Raw genomic sequence first — 20,772 nt, 5'->3', positions numbered from 1 at the left:
GGAGAGTCTAAGGGAGAAGTGTTGGGGGTTGGGAGTTGACACTATCGAGTCCGGTAATGAGTTCCACGCTTGGACAACTCGATTGTTAAAGTCATATTTTTTACAGTCAAGTTTGGAGCGGTTAATATTAAGTTTGAATCTGTTGTGTGCTCTTGTGTTGTTGCGGTTGAAGCTGAAGTAGTCGTTGACCGGAAGGACGTTGCAGCATATGATCTTGTGGGCAATACTTAAATCGTGTTTTAGGCGCCGCAGTTCTAAGCTTTCAAGACCCAGGATAGATAGTCTATTTTCGTAGGGTATTCTGTTCGAGTGGAGGAGTGAAGCGCTCTTCTGGTGAAATATCTTTGGACGTTTTCGAGAGTGTTGATGTCTGAGATGTGGTATGGGTTCCAGACAGATGAGCTGTATTCGAGAATGGGTCTGGCATAGGTTTTGTAGGCGCTAGTCAGTAGTGTGAGATTGCCAGAGCAGAAGCTACGTAGGATCAGATTAACAACTCTGGAAGCCTTTTTGGCGATATTGTTGCAGTGGGCTTTAGCACTTAGGTCATTTGATATTAGTATTCCAAGGTCTTTTACTGAGTGTGGGTTGGCTGCGAGAATTTGTTTATTCTAAATGGTTAAAGTCGATTCAAATCTGATACAGACAGCGCAGGAAGTGGGGTTCCCCCCCCCCAAGAAATTAAAGCCCTTCATTATTCTCGATATATTTGTAAATTTAATAAGTAATAATAAGTAAATTATTGTTTATTTATTTTATTTGTTTGGTTTGTCCAGTACACAATAATACCCAATGAGGGTTACAGAGGATATAATCAGATAGAATGTATTAAAGGGAGAATAGAGGAGAAAATAAAGGAGTAAAATACAGTGATACCTTGTCTTACAAACTTAATTGGTTCCGGGATGAGGTTCTTAAGGTGAAAAGTTTTTAAGACGAAACAATGTTTCCCATAGGAATCAATGGAAAAGTGATTAATGCGTGCAAGCCCAGAATTCACCCCTTTTGCCAGCCGAAGCACCCGTTTTTGCACTGCTGGGATTTCCCTGAGGCTCCCCTCCATGGGAAACCCCACCTCCGGACTTCTGCGTTTTTGCAATGCTGCAGGGGAATCCCAGCAGGGAGATTCTGTTGCCAGAGAAGTGCCCGTTTTTGCGCTGCTGGATTCCCCTGCTGGGATTCCCCTGTAGCATCACAAAAACACGGAAGTCCGGAGGTGGGGTTTCCCATGGAGGGGAGCCCCAGGGAAATCCCAGCAGTGCAAAAACAGGCACTTCGCTGGCAACAGAAGTCCAGAGGTGGGGCACCCCAGCGGCTGCCGTGGGTTTGTAAGATGAAAATAGTTTGTAAGAAGAGGCAAAAAAATCTTAAACCCCGGGTTTGTATCTCGAAAAGTTTGTATGACGAGGCGTTTGTAAGATGAGGTATCACTGTATAACTATGAGAGAATAGCAGAAAAAGATATAGGGTAGAAGAGAAAATATATGAGATATGGGAGAGACTATAGGACAGGGGACGGTAGGCACTCTGGTGCACTTATATTCTGGGGGGGGGTATTTGATGGCTGGTGGTCTGTAACGTGTACACATACATACATACATACATACATACATACATACATACATATACATATACACACACAAAAACCCCTCCTTTCCAGGCATACATAACTCGGACGTGTTAAAATTTATGAAAAAGTTTTTTTATTTTCTTGAAATAAAAAGAAATCTTAGTTGCATTATTTTAATTACGGTAAGCGTTTTGCAAACGTGCTCCAACATTACATTCAGCATTAGGTACGTTGCTATAAAAGAGCTACAAATGCTGCCCACACATGTCTGCCCAACATGTGGCAGAACATTTCATACCTGTATCCCACAACCCACTAGATGTCAAGGTCCTTTTTAAACACAATGGACGAATATCGTAAAAGAACATCAACAGAAAATTAGCTACCAAACTCACAAGTTCCTGTGCTGGCCGGTTGTGACTCTGCAGAATCTTTTTCTGATTTTTGAATCTACCTGCTAATACAGACAAGCTGATTTAAGGTAATTTTCTCCTCTGGCTTTACTGCTCTTCAGCTTATCACCATGGAGGGAGACCCAGATAGAGGGAAACAGCATGTGCAACTAATTAAGGCTTGTTGAACATCATAACCAATACTCACTGGCTGCTGGAAAGTATCCTTTGTTTCAACAAATAGAAGAAAGTGGGTTATAATTTTGAAACCCCTGACCTGAATGCATTGAGGATGCTTTAATTGGTTCCACCAGAAGAAAGAACTAGATAGGCTAGAGTTACATCCACAGAGGAATAAGCCTTATTAGGCTTTGTAACAAATGTTTCCTAGCTCTATAGTTGCCATCTGCACTTCTAATAGTTAATACATTAGTTTATGTAAAACACTAGCTTTTGTCCATTGCTTCTGCTTCTCCACTTATTCTCTGACTGATAGAATAACTTATACTTATTCTAGGTTCGTATATTGTGTTAAGCTATGATTTGGACAATCGTGGGTTTTTTAATAGCACACTTGACTGAATTCATACTAAACTGAATGATTTTGCAAACTGCAACAGGGTTCATGCATCATTCTGTATGAAAGCTAAACAAACACCATAACTGCTTACTATTGTCTAATGCACCGAATAACAGTAAAGGTGCACTTTATTTCATGTTATTCATCACATTTATTCTTCCTCAGAATTTGGATTTTATCAATATAGATATGGTCCCATGCTTACTCCAGGAATGCCACCTTGAAGTGTTGAAGAATTAAATATAGAGATCCTAGCTATAAAATAATAGGACTCCGAAGGCAGGTAGTTGCTCAGTGCTTATGTGCACCATTGCCATCTTCCAGGGAATATCCAATTAAAAAATAAATGGCCTTCCCTTACAAAGTCTTGAGTCAGCTTTCTGCAAACTAATAATGTTCAGGCACATTGCAACTTGAACCTTCTAGAATTCTAGTCAGGTTGGCCAAAGAATACAAGTTGGGAAGACTACTCATTGTAACCCTGGTATTTGCAAACATAAACAGTAACAACTGGCATGGTGATATGTCCTGCTACTGTGGACAATCTTCTATTACTTTATCAGGTTGGTTACACCCCATAGCTACCAATATAGCAACCAAAAACTCTAAATGCTACTACAGTTCTTTCCTACAAGGAAATATGAGTTGCTAGTACTTTTTACATACTGATAAATACAACCCTTTGTAAATATCTGGAAGCACTTTTCAAAATGACAGATATAGCATTTTTCCATTGTCGTAACTGTGAGATGGGGTTCCGTTCCAGACGACTGCTCGAGAAGCACATGGAAAAATTCTGCATTGGACGAGAAATGGCAATGAATATAAAATACCGACACAGGCAAGCACAGCATAAAGGGAAAGAGCCCAAGAAAACAGAAATGGCAGACAGCATGGTAAAAGGGAGTGCTTGGTTGTATTAATAAACATTATTTTGAAGGTTACTTTGATTGGTCTGAAGATGAGAGCAGGAGACTGCAATATTTCCAGGAACAGATAAACATAACAGAAAAGTACACTTTATAAACATTTCCTGCCATTAAGGATGGGTTTGATAATGATCTTGCATTTTATGCCAACTTTTTTCCGTCAGACTAGTAGGAAATAAAATTGTTTTGTTTTTGTATGCTGAATATCTATCTACATATGGAAACGTTTTGTTTTTCCTTATGGTGGGGATAACTATGTTCCTAATAGTTTGCTGATATTTTCTATTGCTCTCCTTTCTTCTTTATCATAGTATTAAGAATAATGAGTCAATAAACTTTAATTTAAAATTTTATTAGAAGCTACTCTTGTAAAACCTTTATTCTAAGGGACCCAGATTTGCTACTTGAGAGTCTCCAAAGGAACAGTCAGTGAAGTAACCCATGGAAATACTTGGACATTTCAACTATTAAGTATAGGAATATTAAGTTTGTCATCAAGTAAAATAAGCTATTTAAAATGTTTAGAAGAAAAAAATGGCACTGCTCATATACAGTATGTTTGTAATTATGGTACTCTAATGATTTTGAGCCGCCTACTTGAGTAGATTAATTTCATCCAATACTCTTATTGCAACCAAGCATTAGGAAAAGAGTAGATCCAATGCATTCATTTATTCTAGTAGTAGTAGTTGTGGTTGTTGTAATTGTTATTGTAGAAGAAGAAAACAAATTTCAAATTTCTTCTCTTTTTGAATATAGTACAGAATGACTGCTGCTGGCTGGCAATTATGGGAGCTATAGCTAACATACAAAAGACATTCCAATCTTATTGAATATGTATTCTGGTCATACGGTAATGATTTATTTTCTCTCTTGGTTGCTGGTATCTAATGGATCAACATTATCAGCTTCATCTGCCAAAGCCAGAAATAGACAATTTCAGATATGTCAAGGGAAATGGGGAACACGAGCTACAAGTCCATAATAATAGAAGCTCTGATGGTAATGGAAAAGTTTCAGATAACCAGGCCTTGAAGAAACTGACTGAAGAGGTACATCTTTATTTTTCTCATAGATGACTCTGCTCATATCAGCACATCAACTTCTACCAGAGTAATTAACCATTGATTTAGATTTTAGAACTTAAACATTTTAAATTGGACTTTGGCTTTTGGATAATTTTAGCATATCAAATTCCCAAAGTCTAGTTCAGAATTTTCCTACATATTTCTACTACATGGTATTTCTTGGTAAATGAAATAAATTAATGGTGTTCAAATATGAATCTTGACATAGTAATAAATTAGTGGGAAGGGGGTTTACCAACTTTTAGAAAAGAAGTATGCTATTTAGTAATGTTTCTATTTCACAGTTCCATAAATTGAGGATATCGGTTGAAGGCACACTTCCAACATTTCGGACATTCCAGGTAGGGATAAATGAACGTGAAAAACTTTAACATCTTTTGGGGGGGCTGAACAGAGATTTATAGCATCACACATACAGGAATATAAACCCAGAGGAAACTATGCAGCACTGCTTTTCTGTCCTCTTAGTCTATTTTGTAAATTAGTATCATTATTGTGCCTTGCACAGTCAGCCAGATGTTCAGACTGGAGTTGATATTTTTTCCATCTATAAAGTCCTTCCCAAGGACCTGGGATAGGCAGATGTGGATGTTTGATGGTGTTAAATCACAAGCTTATCTCCGTAATGCAATTATTCAAAGTGTTGTTTATGACTTATAAAGCCCTTCATGGCACTGGACCAGATTACCTCAGGGACCGCCTTCTGCTGCAAGAATCCCAGTGACCAGTTAGGTCCCACAGAGTGGGTCTTCTCCGGGTCCCGTCAACCAAACAATGTCGCTTGGTGGTACCCAGAGGAAGAGCCTTCTCTGTGGCGGCCCCGGCCCTCTGGAACCAACTCCCCCCAGAGATTAGAATTGCCCCCACCCTCCTTGCCTTTCGTAAGCTGCTTAAAACCCACCTCTGCCGGCAGGCATGGGGGAACTGAGATACACTTCCCCCCTAGGCCTTTACAATTTTATGCATGGTATGTCTTTATGTATGTTTGGTTTTTATATAATGGGTTTTTAACTGTTTTTAGTATTGGATTATTATTATATGCTGTTTTATTGCTGTTGTTAGACGTCCCGAGTCTGCGGAGAGGGGTTGCATACAAATCAAATAAATAAATAAATAAATAAATAAATAAATAAATAAATAAATAAATAAATACATGAATACATAAATACATAAATACATAAATAAATAAATAAATAAATAAACAGACAAACAGACAAACAAACAGACAAACAAATATTACAATGTTTATAATTAACTGTGTAATACAGAACCACAATTCACATAGTATGTTTTCCCAGTTTCTTGAGGAATTACAACAAGCACAATTTTTTCAGTATGGTATTCAGTTTACTTATTGTGGCTTCAGCTAATCACAATTACTATCCTTGCTCTTCCAGCTATTTTAATTTTGAATTATGATAAGATATTTACAATTGCCAAAAGTATAAGGTGAAATAGCTACATTCAAAGTATTACATCTATCCAAGAAAAAATATTGTACTTCCTTCAGAATAATGCTATAGCCATCTTGCAACAGATTTATATACATACATACATACATACATACATACATACATACATACATACATACATGTCTATATATATATACACAGTGTTCCCTCGATTTTTGCGGGTTCGAACATCGCGAAAAGTCTATACCACGTTTTTTCAAAAACATTAATTAAAAAATACTTTGCTATTTTTTTCCCTATACCATGGTTTTTTCCACCCAATGACGTCATATGACATCGCCAAACTTTCATCCGCCAAATATTTCTTTAATAAATTTAAATAAATAAACATGGTGAGTAATAATGTAAATGGTTGCTAAGGGAATGGAAAATTGTAGTTTAGGGCTTTAAAGTGTTAAGGGAAGGCTTGTGATACTGCTCATAGCCAAAAATAGTGTATTTACTTCCGCATCTCTACTTCGCGAAAATTCGACTTTTGCGGGCAGTCTCGGAACGCATCCCCCACAAAAATTGAGGGAACACTGTATAAAGATACAAATCCAATAAATTATTATTATTAATTATTATTACATACAAATACATGTATACATACATACATACATAGACATACACATACAGATAGACAAAGACATACACATACACATAATTGAATAATTTTAGTATTAGTATTAGTACTAGTATTTTAGTATTAGGTATGTACTGTGTTTCCCCAAAAATAAGTGCTGTCTTATATTTTTTGAACCCTGAAGTAAGTGCTTGGCCTTATTTTTGGGAAGGTCTTATTATTTGGGGGCTTATTTTTCAGGGGAGGGCTTGTTTTGGGAAAATGTTTATTTTCGGAGGAGGGCTTATTTTGGGGAGATGTCTTATTTTCATGGAAACGTGGCATGGTGCTGTGCTTCAGATGTTGCTATATGATAAGTCCTAGACATTCCACCAAACATGATCAGTGTTGATGGAAGCTAGAACTTAAGATTTACCTTTGGATAACTACAATTCATTGCTTTTGCTGTAGGAGAAACAGCTGTTTGAATCTGATGTCTTTCCTTGACTCTTAGAATGAAAACCAAATACTGGTACCTCACCAGCAAGAATACTCTCAGCGTCATAGGCAAATAGTAGATGCACATGAGCGCCAGTTGGCTGAAATCCAGGCTAACAACCAACACCTGGAACAGCAAAAAGATGGTAAGCTGAAAATTAGAGACTTTGCTGAATTGTCAACCTTTTGTTCCTGGTTTAAGTTAAGGAGAGACAGCTGAATTGAAGAAAAAAGTAACAGGTGGATAAATAAGCTTTAAGTTAGCCAAAGGTGTTTGAGACTAGCACACAAGGGTAATTAAGTATACCAGATAAGAGAAGGAATCAGTTAGTGAAAAATACCACTTCAATGGTGTTTGTACCTGATATTTTATGTATGGAATTTCCCAATTCCCAAAAGACAGAGGAGACTTGTTTCTTACCAAGAGCAGGTTTATTTATTTATTTATTTATTTATTTATTTATTTATTTATTTATTTATTTATTTATTGGATTTGTATGCCGCCCCTCTCCACAGACTCGTTTGGGTTTGGGTGTGATGTAGCAGAGTTGTTCAATCCAAAGGCAACAAATGATCTCTACTTGTATAAATTATAATTTCAGGAAGAAAAGTTCAAACCTAACTTTCACCCTAGCATGTTAGACTACATTTCTGTGGTCTTCTTTATGGAGAACTATTTTATCATTTAAATAATTACTTGTAGTGTTCTCGTATGATTGAAACACAGGTATATATACCTCTGATCTTTGTAGGAGAAAACAAGGGTGGGCAAGTTAAAGATACGATGATGAAATGGATGAGACATATAGGACATACAATCAATATTAATATATGGCAGCAACTATGGGAAAGGAATTATAAGACGACAATAGCTATAAATTTTAAAGAAAATGTGTACAAAATGTTTTATAGGGGGCATATGTCTCCAGAGAGAATAGCAAAAATGTTTCAGAACAAATCAATGAAGTGTTGGAAATGTAATCATATACAGTACCTGGCTCTTTTTATCATATGTGGTGGACTTGCACAGAAGCTAAGAAATATTGGACAGAGATTCAAACATGGATTGAAAAAAATCTAAAACAAAATATTGATTTAAAACCTGAGATATTTCTTTTAGGTATTGTTCTGTCTGGGTTTTCCCAGACCTCCACACCCACTGAAAAAATAGCCAGACACTCTGGTAAAATCCAAAAGTAATTTATAGCAGGAAAAAATAAGCACAAAGGAAAACCTGTCTTCACAGCAGACAGGTTACAATACTTTACAACAGGGTCCTGATGTCCAGTCAATTCCAAAAGCTTCTTGCTGGCACCCCCCCCCAAGGTTTCAAGAGTCCAAGGCACAAACCAGGATTGTAGCCACCAAAGTTCACAGACAGGTCTCACGAATCTCCAAGATAAAACTCCACAAGCCAGGAAGGGTGGGGCCGCCTTTTATCCTTTCCCAAGAGCACCACACCCAAACCCAGCTGTGACCTCTAATGCTGGAAATATCTAGCCAATTGCGTTCTTCTCTCGTTAGCTCTCCTCTGTCGCATATCTATGAAGTCACTAGCATCTTCCCCCAGGGAATCCAGGCTGCTTGCTGGGGAGAGCTCCCCCTGGTGGAACTCTGGCTGTCCTTCATCTTCAGCCTGGGATTCAGCTTCGTCGTCAGTCTGCCCCTCCTGGTCCTCAGCCTCTGAGCTGGACACCGACAGCAAATCAGCCATTCCCGGAGGGGTCCCAGGCTGAACCACAACAGGTATACTGCCAGAAAAAAAATAATAAAGAAGAAATCTATTTAATTGTCCACATAGTTACTGCCGGGAAAATTGCATAAATAATGGAAATTGAATAGAATACCATCAGAAAGAGAAGTAATAAGAAAATAATGAATTGTGCGGAAATGAATTGGCTTACAAAGAGAATTGAGTAAAAAGAAGACTCAGAGTTTTATAAAATTTGCGAGAAATTTTATGATTGGATTGAAGTAGAAAATAAATAGAAGCATTGAATATAAGCTTGATATAATTGAAATAAACAGTCTGAGAAATTAGATAATGGTGAAATGTATATGGAAAATTAAAGTCGAATAGATTAGTTAATACAAAACAAGATTCAAATACATGATTAATAGAAGAATTGCTTGATTTTATTGTTTACTATTTAAATTAGAATTAATTACATTAGATAGATTGAAATAATTGGACTTTGAATGTTGATTGATGATATTTACTATTTAATGTTAGAGAATTTTTTAGATATATGGCAGTTTATTCAAGTTATATGTTCTGCTGTGTAAGAATGTGTTTTTAAGGAGGAGGGGGAAAAAACTAAAATATGTTAAACTATGTTGACAAATTGGGGTGAAATTTTATGTTTGCTTAAATATAGAGACTTTATTAAATTTAATAAGAACTGGAGGAAGGGGAATTAAATAAAGGGTGCAACTCAGATGATGAAACTATATAAAGAAGGAAGCATTAGATAAAGGACATATATCTAAAATTGAAATATAATGGGATGAACATAAAGATATAATAAATGAGATGATAAATTTAGAAGTTGAAAAATAGCTTTTTCTGACAGCTAAATAATTGAATTACAAATTTTTCACTAATGGAAAGGCGTATGAGGGTGTAAGGAGAAGTAGGAAGGAAGGAGAGAGAGAAGAAAGGGATCTGGGAGGAAAGGGAGAGATAGATGATAGGGAAGGAAGGGGAAGGAGAGAAGAGGGGAGAGAAGGAGTAAGAAAGTAGGAAATAGAAGTGGAATAGCTACCTGAGATGAAAAGAGGGGAATGGGGAGAGAAAAACCTGGGACAGACTGAACATTATAGGTTAAAATTGTTTTGTAAATTTAAGTTATTGCTCGTTAGAGATAATATATGATTATTATTATATAAGGAAGGTACAGTATATGTGATATGTTGTATGGTTGTAATGGTGGAGAAAAATAAAAATCGTTTTTTTGGGGGTGGGAAACAAGGTTGAACCCAAGGGAGGGGTCAAATATGTCCCAATCATGAGTCCCTTGACATCCACAAGAGATCTGAGTCTAGCCCACCTTGTATTCCTTCTACTCTTATCTCCCCCTGATTTCCCTTGACCGTTAGTAGTTCAGATTCTTGTAGAGTGCTCAAGCTTACAATAAATCTATATACCCATTTGAACTGTAAAAATCTCCTAATCTTTCTGAGAAACAGGTGAGAAGAACATATATTAATGAAACGTATATAAAGTGTTCCTGAGCCAAATGGATTAGAATTCAAATATATATTTAAGGCAAAATGGCATACTGCATCACATTCATACATGATTCCAAAACCATATATTAATTCATGCGGTTGTTCCAGGACAATTTGTTCCATTTTGTATTCACCTAGAAATTCGTACACGCCTGTCAGAGCTGAAATTAGGGAACTCATCTTCGTCTCAGATAGAAGAGTTATTGATGGAGCTGAATACCCAAGAAAAAAAGAACAAGTTGACTTTGAATGCACTGAGCAAACAGGTGAAACTTCTAGAGGTGGCAACAGGGAACAGGTAAGACTACAGGAGAGAGAACTCTAGAAATGAAGTTTTTTTTTTAAGATCAAAGACAATCCAGACCAGGGTTCTCCAATCTTGGCAACTTTAAGACTTGTGGATTTCAACACCCAAAGTTCTTCAGCCAGCAGAAGCTTCAACTTTGGGAGTTGAAGTCCACAAGTCTTAAAGTTGCCAAGGTTGGAGACCCTTGGTCCAGACCATATTAATAACATTTTTCTGGAAATCTGTAACATGAGTGTTACAGTGTGCTTGAGAATATAAATATATATCCCAATGAACAGAGAAAGCAAAAAGACCTGCTTATCACTCAATTCTCAGCTAAGCAATTTTGGCAGGTGGGGTCAATGAGAAGAGCCTTTTTCATTGTGGCCTCATCCCAATACTCACCATACAATTTATTATTTATTTATTTGATTTGTTTTCCACCCCTCTCCGGAGACTCGGGGCGGCTAACAGCAATAATAAAACAGCATATAATAATAATCCAATACTAAAAACAGTTAAAAACCCATTACAGTGGTACCTCGAGATACGAGTTTAATTCGTTCCGGACCTGGGCTCTTAAGTCGAGCAGCTCTTATCTCGAACGACTTTTCCCCATAGGAATTAATGTAAATAATTTTAATTGGTTCCAGCCCTCAAAAAACTCACAAAGTTAGTCTAAATTATGCAGAAAGACATGTTTTTAATGAAGAAATGTACATGTACATATAAATGAATAATGAAGTTTCTTTCACTTAACTTGTAAACTTTCTTAAACTTTTAAATTTACATATGTTCAACTTCTCTGCCACCCAATCCTGTAGGACAGAGGTCCCCAACCCTTTTTGCACCAGGGACCGGCTTTAAGCGATCAAGAGAGGAATGGGTGAATGAATGGACGGAGGGTGGGAAGGAAGGAAGGAAAGAGGGAAGGGACAGGAACAGAGGAAGGAAGCAAGGAAACTTATGAAAGGGGAGAGTAAGAGAGGAACGAGTGAAGGGAGGGAGGGAGGGAAGAAGGTGGGAAGGAGAAAGAAAAGAAGAAATAGAGGAAGGGAAGGTAAAAGAGAGAAAGAAAAAGAGCAAGAAAGAAAGAAAGAAAGAAAGAAAGAAAGGGGGAAGGGACAGGAACAGAGGAAGGAAGCAAGGAAACTTATGAAAGGGGAGAGTAAAAGAGGAATGAGTGAAGGGAGGGAGGGAGGGAAGAAGGTGGGAAGGAGAAAGAAAAGAAGAAATAGAGGAAGGGAAGGTAAAAGAGAGAAAGAAAAAGAGCAAGAAAGAAAGCTGCAAGCACCCCCCCGAGCCCCCCAGGCCGGCTGCAACCTTTTAAAACACGCGCGCCGCTTCGCAGCTGTCTCCTGAAGCCGAACGCGGAAGTTAGCGTTTGGCTTCAGGAGACAGCTCCTTGGCGCTTGTATCTCGAATTTGGGCTTGTAAGTAGAACAAAAATATCTCTCCCCTCCCAGCTCTTATCTCGAGTTGCTCTTAAGTAGAGCAGCTCTTATGTCGGGGTTCCACTGTATTATAAAAACCAAACATACATACAGACATACCATGCATAAAATTGTAAAGGCCTAGGGGGAAAGAATATCTCAGTTCCCCCGTGCCTGATGGCAGAGGTGGGTTTTAAGGAGCTTACGAAAGGCAAGGAGGGTGGGGGCAATTCTAATCTCTGGGGGGAGTTGGTTCCAGAGGGTCCGGGCCGCCACAGAGAAGGCTCTTCCCCTGGGTCCCGCCAAGCGACATTGTTTAGTTGACGGGACCCAGAGAAGACCCACTCTGTGGGACCTAATTGGTCGCTGGGATTTGTGCAGCAGAAGGCGGTCCCTGAGATAATCTGGTCTGGTGCCATGAAGGGCTTTATAGGTCATAACCAACACTTTGAATTGTGACTGGAAACTGATTGGCAACCAATGCAGACTGCGGAGTGTTGGTGTAACATGGGCATATTTGGGAAATCCCATTATTGCTGTCGCAGCTGCATTCTGCACGATCTGAAGTTTCCGAACACAATACAACACCATTCAATAATCAACATACGCCAAACACCATACAATAATCACCAGACATGAGAACTGCTCTCACCTTTTTAGCCTTCTGGAAGGGCATTGAAATTTGGTTTTGCCAGTTAGCTTGGGGCCTAGCTTGCTCACCACTGGAGGTGTTGACAGTGTTAAAAGATCTCATCTCTGTCCCATCTGTCTTACTTTTGATTTTTGAATTGTTTTTAAATTTTTAATCTGCAGTTTTCATACTTAAATTTATTATTATTAATATTACTATTATTAGTAGTAGTGGTTGTAGTAGTAGTAAAAATAAAAATAATTAATAATTATAAAGCCTTGGTGGTGCAGTGGTTAGAGTGCAGTACTACAAACTACTTCTGCTGATGCCTGGCTGCCAGTAGTTTGGCAGATCGAATCTCAGTAGGCTCAAGGTTGACTCAGTCTTCCATCCTTCCGAGGTCAGTAAAATGAGGACCCAGGCTGTTGAAGACAATATGCTGACTCTCTGTAAACCGCTTAGAGAGGGCTGTAAAGCACCGTGAAGCAGTATATAAGTCTAAATGTTTATTTATTTATTTATTTTGTCCAATACACAATGAGGGTTTTAGTGGGTATATATCTATACAGTATACACATAGTAAAATACATGATGAAGGTTATAGAGGAGATACTCATAGTAAAATATATCTAAGAAATAATAGAAAAGAAGGTATAGTAATAGAACATATCAATGAAAGCATAGAAGAAGAGATATAGGAATAGAAGAAAGGTATAGGAGATATAGGAGAGCAATAGGACAGGGGACGGAAGGCACTCTAGTGCACTTGTACTCGCCCCTTACTGACCTCTTAGGAATCTGGATAGGTCAACCGTAGATAATCTAAGGGTAAAGTGTTGGGGGTTTGGGGATGGCACTATGGAGTCCGGTAATGAGTTCCACGCTTCGACAACTCGGTTACTGAAGTCATATTTTTTACAGTCAGGTTTGGAGCGGTTAATATTAAGTTTAAATCTGTTGTGTGCTCTTGTGTTGTTGTGGTTGAAGCTGAAGTACTAATGCTATTATTGTTGTTGTTGCTGTTGTTGTTATCATCATCATTTGTTTTTCTAACCTGTAAGCCACCCAGAGCATCTTGTAGGGGAGATGGGTAGTAAAAAAATTAATTAATTATATACCCCCTTTTTCATTTTTAGAAGCAATCTGGATTCTGCCACCAATGGAAAGACAGACAACACTGTAAATAAAATGGACGAGAATGTCATCTTCAAGTCTCTGGTATTTCCAGCAGCTATTGGGCCCCTCTCTTCGGAGATACAGTGAGTTGGAAGACAGAGTTGGATGGACATGTAACATAATAGTTTCTGTAAACTTAGAATATGTAGGGATCATTATATCTTTAATTGATTCTGCCTATAAAACTTTCCCACTACTTAGTAAACCTGTATCTGCAACTCTTAAAGCCATTTCCTTTAGCATCACTCAGCTACCTCTGGCAATATAAAACTGTACTTTTCATGTTTGTTGACATGATGATGGCTGAATAATAAAACAAAACATCATAAATTGCTAAATGCCCTAAATTGATTTTCTACACAAAATGTGGTCTCCAACAATTGAAAGAACAAACTTTTTTACTAATTTGAGAAGACTTAACTCTCCTCCCAGTGGGACCAGTGAAAACAGTGTAGCATCTGCATGAATTGCAGTAACTCACCAAATGCATCCTGTATCATCAAATTATCTCCATGCCATAAAAAGTTGCACTTTTAATGCAACTATTAAATATTTAACTAGTCGTTGGGGGGGGGGAAGTGTAATAATACTTGATGATGACTGTTCATATCCCTGACAGGGTGCTGTACCTGACTTACTTGCAGAGTGGAGGCAGTGACCAACACATTGTCCGTCAGATGTATGAACTGCAGTTGGAGGCCATAGCATTGGAAAAAAACGGCACAAAGCCTGAACAAAGGGGTAGAAAGAAAAGTGAGCTGTGTTTTCCCAATCGACTTTACTGATGTTGATTACTTAAGCCAAAAATGTTTGCATCTCTCTTGAACACAGCAAACTGTTAACAGATACTATACTTTTCAGAGTATAAGACGGACGGGAATAAAAGGCGCACCCTAGTTTTGGGGTAGGAAAATAGGGGGGGGGGGATTCTCCATACCAGGTATTCATCTAACTAGTCTGGTCAGCTTCAGCCCATTGTTTTATCCCCTGGTTAGTGTTCTGCTGGCTTCTAGTACAAGCCTCCAATGAAAAGGAAATTGGTTCAAAACAGACACACACACGCAGTAGAAGTCCAGTAAATGTTTTTTATTGCAACAAAAGAGAAGCAAAACTCCCTTTTAGAATTCAAAGGGATTTTTTGTATAAACAAGGCAGTAATGGATTACAGTCCGATAACAAGCAAGCAATAAATCAGCAATAAACCAGTACTGTGAAGTTCGGCACAAATACTGTTTGTTTCAGACGTGGCAAAAACTTACAAGGATTTCTTTTCTCAAACTCTCAACAACTACGATCAGATAATCTCCATGCTGCTGAGCCCGCAAGCTGCCAATTTAACAGCTGCTATAATTACGTGAGCCCCACCCAACCACAGGTGGATTCTCTATCGCCTGTAATATTTCTTCAGTTGTTCTCTCCTATGCATAATTCTATGCATGCGTGGGTCTAGCAATTTGTCATCCGAATCTACCGAAGATAATGGAGATTGGCTTCCTGGGCTGTCTGCCAAGCCCCCCTCTTACAAGTCACCCCCACCTTCTTCTTCCAAGGAAACTTCACTACCTGACTCTGTTGGCAATAAAACAGGCCTATGACATGTTGATGTTTCCCCTGCATCCACCTCCACATTCCTTGGGGCAGGAGCTGCGCCAGAGCTAACCACAACAGTTAGGGATTAAAAAAACCTTATTTGGAGAGAGTAACAATAAAAGAGCCAGCAAGCTGGGAAGACCTTTAACACTTCGTTAGGGCTGGAAAGAAACATATTCAGAGCAAGCAGAGCAATGAAAAAAAGCCTGCAAAGACTTAGGGCTGGAAAGACATACTTTGGAGAGAGTAACAATGACCTGCAAAGTAAGAATTGGAAAGATCGTTAGCACCTCATTAGGGCTGGGGGGAAAAACTTCAAAAAAGCTACATTCAGAGTATAAGATGCAGCCACATTATCAGGAAAAAGGTGCATTTTATACTCTGAAAAATATGGTAATCACTAGATTCATATCACATACCGAAATTTAAGCTATAATTTATATCTTCAGGGGTTGGGTTCATTTCTTTCTTTATTTGTTTGTTTGTTTTGTCATGTATATACTGGTGATATACAAAGATATATTTATATACATGATATCCTGTTTCCCTGAAAATAAGTCACCCCCAAAAGTAAGACATAGGAGAGGTTTCGTAGAATTGCCTAATATAAGGCATCCCCCTAAAGTAAGATGTAGGAGACGTTTCGTTTCGCAGCATTCCCAAACAGAACCTATATAACACTGCTGTCCATAAATTGCATCCCAAAACGCTGCATCAATCAGGTTTAAAACACATCCAACACGATAGTAGTACATAATGGTACGGTAGTAGTAAGAAATTCTTGATAGGATTCACAGTTTGTCTGGTTATGCTGGTTTGTGATGACAAGTAGTGTACAGCATATAATAAGTGTTTATTTTTTTTGTTCAGCAATAAATGTGAATTCTTCTTCATTGAAAAAAAATAAGACATCCCCTGAAAATAAGACGGAGCAAAAATTAATATAAGACGCTGTCTTATTTTCTGGAAAACAGGGTACTAGCAAAAGAGAAACATTAGGACAGGGGACGGAAGGCACACTGGTGCACGCTGGTGCACTTATGCACCCCCCTTCATCCAAGACACTGATCCAAACCCCCCCAAAAATCACAGCAATATTAATGTGAAGTCTTAACCCAGTCTATGATGAAACTGTCTCCCACTGGTTAGTGTGACCTTACCCATAAAAACGCATTTATTATGCATGTGTGAATCTTTAAGCGGAATTATCAATAGATTCTGTAAATCTAAAACCTTAGCAAATTTATTATTTATTTATTTATTAATCAGATTTGTATGCCGCCCCTCTCCGCAGATTCGGGGCGGCTCACAGCAATAATAGTACAATGTAAACAAATCTAATATTTAAGTTTAAGTTAATTTAAAACCCCAATTTAAAAAACCAATCATACATACTAGCATACCATGCATAAATTTTATAAGCCTAGGGGGAGGAAAGTATCAATTCCCCCATGCCTGACGACAGAGGTGGGTTTTAAGGAGCTTACGAAAGGCTAGGAGGGTGGGGGCAACTCTGATATCTGGGGGGAGTTGGTTCCAAAGGGTCGGGGCCACCACAGAGAAGGCTCTTCCCCTGGGTCCCGCCAAACGACATTGTTTAGTTGACGGGACCTGGAGAAGACCCACTCTGTGGGACCTAACTGGTCGCTGGGATTCGTGCAGCAGAAGGTGGTCCCGGAGATATTCTGGTCCGGTGCCATGAAGGGCTTTATAGGTCATAACCAACACTTTGAATTGTGACCGGAAACTGATTGGCATCCAATGCAGACTGCGGAGTGTTGGTGTGACATGGGCGTATTTAGGAAAGCCCATGATTGCTCTCGCAGCTGCATTCTGCACGATCTGAAGTTTCCGAACACTCTTCAAATGCTTCTTTCTTCAGGCACAACTTGTAGCTGTCTTTGCTTCTGATTGACTCTCCTTCCTATCTCTGCAGATTATGAAGATGGTCTCAACTCAAAAAATTTGGATGCAGAGCTCTTGTCTGTTGAGTTAGAGAATCAACGTCTGGAGGACGAGATATTAAAAATGAAAATCCTGAAGGACAGAAGGAGAATGGAAAATGGTAGGGTCCATAGCCTTTTTTCTTAAGTGAGTAAAGATATTGGCCACAAAGCCTCCATTTCAAACTAGTCCACAAGAAGCTAAAGGGAAAATTACTTTCACAATAGTTAAGAAGCCACTTTTATAATTATAGGTTTTGGTTTATAGCAGGAGTGGCTGCCTGGAGAATTAAAGTTACCAAGGTCTCTGGTTTATAGTTTGCATCTACACGTGGCAGTAAATAAAAATGTGGGAATCAAGTTAAATATGCCAGCTAAGAAAAATGTTAATTGCACATTCAGCACTTTCTGCCTTGAAAGATGTTGTGGTTAGCTCTGGCCCAGCTCCTGCCCCAAGGAATGTGCAGGTGGATGTGTGGAAGACATCCAAATGCTACTGGCCTGTTTTGCTCCCAGTGGAGTCTGCTGACGAAGTCTCCTCTGACCAAGGAGGCCTGAGTGACAGGGAGGAGGAGAGTTTGGCAGACAGCCCAGGAGGAGATCAATCATCTGTATCATCTCTGGATTCTGGATTCTGAACAAGAATTAATGACACATCCACACATGCGTAGAGTGATGCATAGGAAGCAACAACTAAAGGATTATTACAAGAGAAAATGAGGCCACCTGTGGTTGGGTGGGGCTGCTGTAATTAGTGCTGCTGCTATAAATAGCAGCGTGTGGGGTTGGCCGTTGTGGAGAATTAGCTGATCGTTGTGTTTCATGAATGTCTTGCTGACTCCAGCCTTTGTTTGTTGACTTTTCACCACTTTGAAACCAAAGCAGAGCAAAGTGTGTTTCACTTCGTGGAAGAAGAAGGGCTGTGACTTTCTTCACAGCTGCAAGCTAAGTACTTACCGCACAAATCCCAGCGACCAATAAGGTCCCACAGAGTTGGCCTTCTCCAAGTCCCGTCGACTAAACAATGTCGTCTGGCGGGCCCCAGGGGAAGAGCCTTCTCTGTGGTGGTACCAGCCCTCTGGAATCAACTCCCCCCAGAGATTAGAATTGCTCCCACCCTCCTTGTCTTTCATAAACTATTCAAGACCCACCTATACCGCCAGGCATGGGGGATTTGAGAAATCTTTCCCCCAGGCTCCTTATAATTTATGTTTGGTATGTATGTGTTGTCTGGTAGGGTTTTAGTTATTTCTTTTAATATTAGATTTGTGCCACTATAATATTGTTTTTATCATTGTTGTGAGCCGCCCCGAGGCGTGTTTCAACCGCCCGTAATTACAGGCTAATTACTCCATGAAGAAACACACCACACGATAAAAGGAAAACCCAAAAGTTTTTATAAACAGAAAAACAGAAACAGCTCCCTTTTTAAATGTCAAAGGGATTTTCTGGTACACACAAGGCACAGGTTAAATGCAATCCAATTGCTCACCCAATAACTGGGAAATTGAGTCCAATTCTAAAGTCCAGAGAGTCCACACACAATCTTGAACAGCACAAAAACCACGATCTTTACGAAACAATGAATCAGATAAACTGCAACAAGGCTAAACCAACACGCTGTTCTTTTTATCTGTAGCACTAATTACAGCAGCCCCACCCAACCACGGGTGGCCTCATTTTCTCTTGTAATAATTCTTCAGTTGTTGTCTCCTATGCATCACTCTATGCATGTGTGGATGTGTCATTAATTCTTGTTCAGAATCCAAGAATGATACAGCTCCTCCCGGGCTGTCTGCCAAACTCCCCTCTTCCCTGTCACTCACGCTTCCTTGGTCAGAGGAGGCTTCGTCGGCAGATTCCATCGGGAGCAAAACAGGCCTGCGGCATGTGGATGTTTCCCCCACATCCACCTGCACATTCCTTGGGGCAGGAGCTGGGCCAGAGCTAACCACAACACAATATATAGTATTTCAGTCCCTTTTATAATAACCCCTAGCGTTCACCTTTTCCACAACTACCTGTACTGCACATCTACTCTGGGTGACCCCAATAACTTTTGGTTAATTAGTTATAGACAGCTCAAAATCATCAACTGTATATAGGGCATTGGGAGGTGGGGAGGTGCCCTTATGTGCATTACTTTGTGCTTATTAAACCAGATTGTTTTTGCTATGCACTCAGTTTAAAGATGCCCTTTTAAAGGTCTTTATAATCATTTTCAGTTTTCACTACTCTGATTACTTTGGTGATCTACTGATTGATTTTGGCAGCTAGCATGACCTTTATGCTTGGGCCTTGGGGTAAGAGCCTGCTGTGATTATACAGTCTTGGCATTCACTCCTGGTGTTCATCAGTCATCTCTCCCAGAAACATGCTACCCCAATGAGACTGCGCAGCAAGAATTTTTTGGTGTGTGTGTGTTCATTTGGTAATACCTATAGATTGAGGAAGCTATGTCCTATTGATGGTGTAGCTGAACGTTGATTAATGTCAACCCAGCAAAAACAGAATAGGGCCATGGGTTAACTTTGATGAAAAGCTATAACATCAAAGAATAAATATTGTTCATTTTCTGCTGGTTTATCTATTAATTCCCCATGTTTAATTCCACACTCTCCAATTAGACCAGCCACCTGGTCTTTATTGGCATTTGGAAGTGCTCGCATTGAATGCTACATTCATGAGCCTTTGTATGTTGTTCGTTTTCATTAGGTTCTTTGGACTTAGAGCTGGACAAGTTGCAACAAGTACACATGGCAGAAATGGCTCAGCTACATGCTGAGATTGGTAGGCTGAGACACAATGTTGAAAGGAGGAAAGTTCCGTGGCCTAGAAGGGGATCCCCACCCCTTCTTCCACCTCCTATAGCACCACCTCTGCCACCTCCTCCTCTTCACCTTGGGCTCCCTGATCCTACCATTCTGACCAGAAATATGGTGAGTTCCTTTTGCCTGGGACAAATTTGAGAGAGGTTTTACAGGTGTATAGAACTCTTTGGCCTGCAGGATCAGCTGTGCTTTTGTTTGCAGTACAGTAGTACCTCTAGATACGAGCTGCTCCACATGTGAGTATTCCAAGTTACGAGCCGCAACGCGAGCGAAATTTCTGTTTGACACCCAAGCTCAAATTCAGGATATGAGCTGAGCTTCCACTAGGTGGCACAAGAATCTCCTTGCTTCCAGTTATCTCGGCACAAAAAACAAAGTCTAAAGGCATTCGTTCGAGATGCGAGTTGATCGACTTACGAGCTCGGGTCTGGAACAAATTAAACTCGTATGTCGAGGTACCACTGTACATATTTTCTAACAAAAAAAAAAGGCAAGAAAACATTGCTCCTGAAAGCACAGAGAAAGTACCATATTTTTCAGAGTATAAGACGCACCTTAAATCTGAGGGAAGAAAACAA

General features: G+C 39.3%; 1 protein-coding gene across 2 annotated transcripts in view; it reads left to right on the top strand.

Moving 5' to 3' along the window:
• The first annotated feature begins 3,158 nt into the window (after nt 1-3,158).
• CCDC17 (coiled-coil domain containing 17) overlaps nt 3,159-20,772 on the top strand; it is a 33,959-nt gene continuing 16,345 nt past the window's right edge. For both annotated transcript variants that reach the window (XR_011558528.1, XM_070745002.1), the window contains exons 1-9: nt 3,159-3,438; nt 4,380-4,523; nt 4,844-4,900; nt 7,090-7,219; nt 10,443-10,602; nt 13,791-13,913; nt 14,450-14,583; nt 17,357-17,485; nt 20,079-20,302. Coding sequence is in view for 1 of the 2 variants with exons in the window: in XM_070745002.1 (XP_070601103.1) it covers nt 3,253-3,438; nt 4,380-4,523; nt 4,844-4,900; nt 7,090-7,219; nt 10,443-10,602; nt 13,791-13,913; nt 14,450-14,583; nt 17,357-17,485; nt 20,079-20,302 (1,287 nt within the window). In the remaining variant the exon portion in view is untranslated. The remainder of the gene's footprint in view (nt 3,439-4,379; nt 4,524-4,843; nt 4,901-7,089; nt 7,220-10,442; nt 10,603-13,790; nt 13,914-14,449; nt 14,584-17,356; nt 17,486-20,078; nt 20,303-20,772) is intronic.

This window comes from Erythrolamprus reginae, chromosome 3 (genome assembly GCF_031021105.1).
Source record: "Erythrolamprus reginae isolate rEryReg1 chromosome 3, rEryReg1.hap1, whole genome shotgun sequence".
Classification (NCBI taxonomy): domain Eukaryota; kingdom Metazoa; phylum Chordata; class Lepidosauria; order Squamata; family Dipsadidae; genus Erythrolamprus; species Erythrolamprus reginae.
Note: the sequence above shows the minus strand (reverse complement) of the source record. Positions and strands in the feature narration are given on the sequence as shown.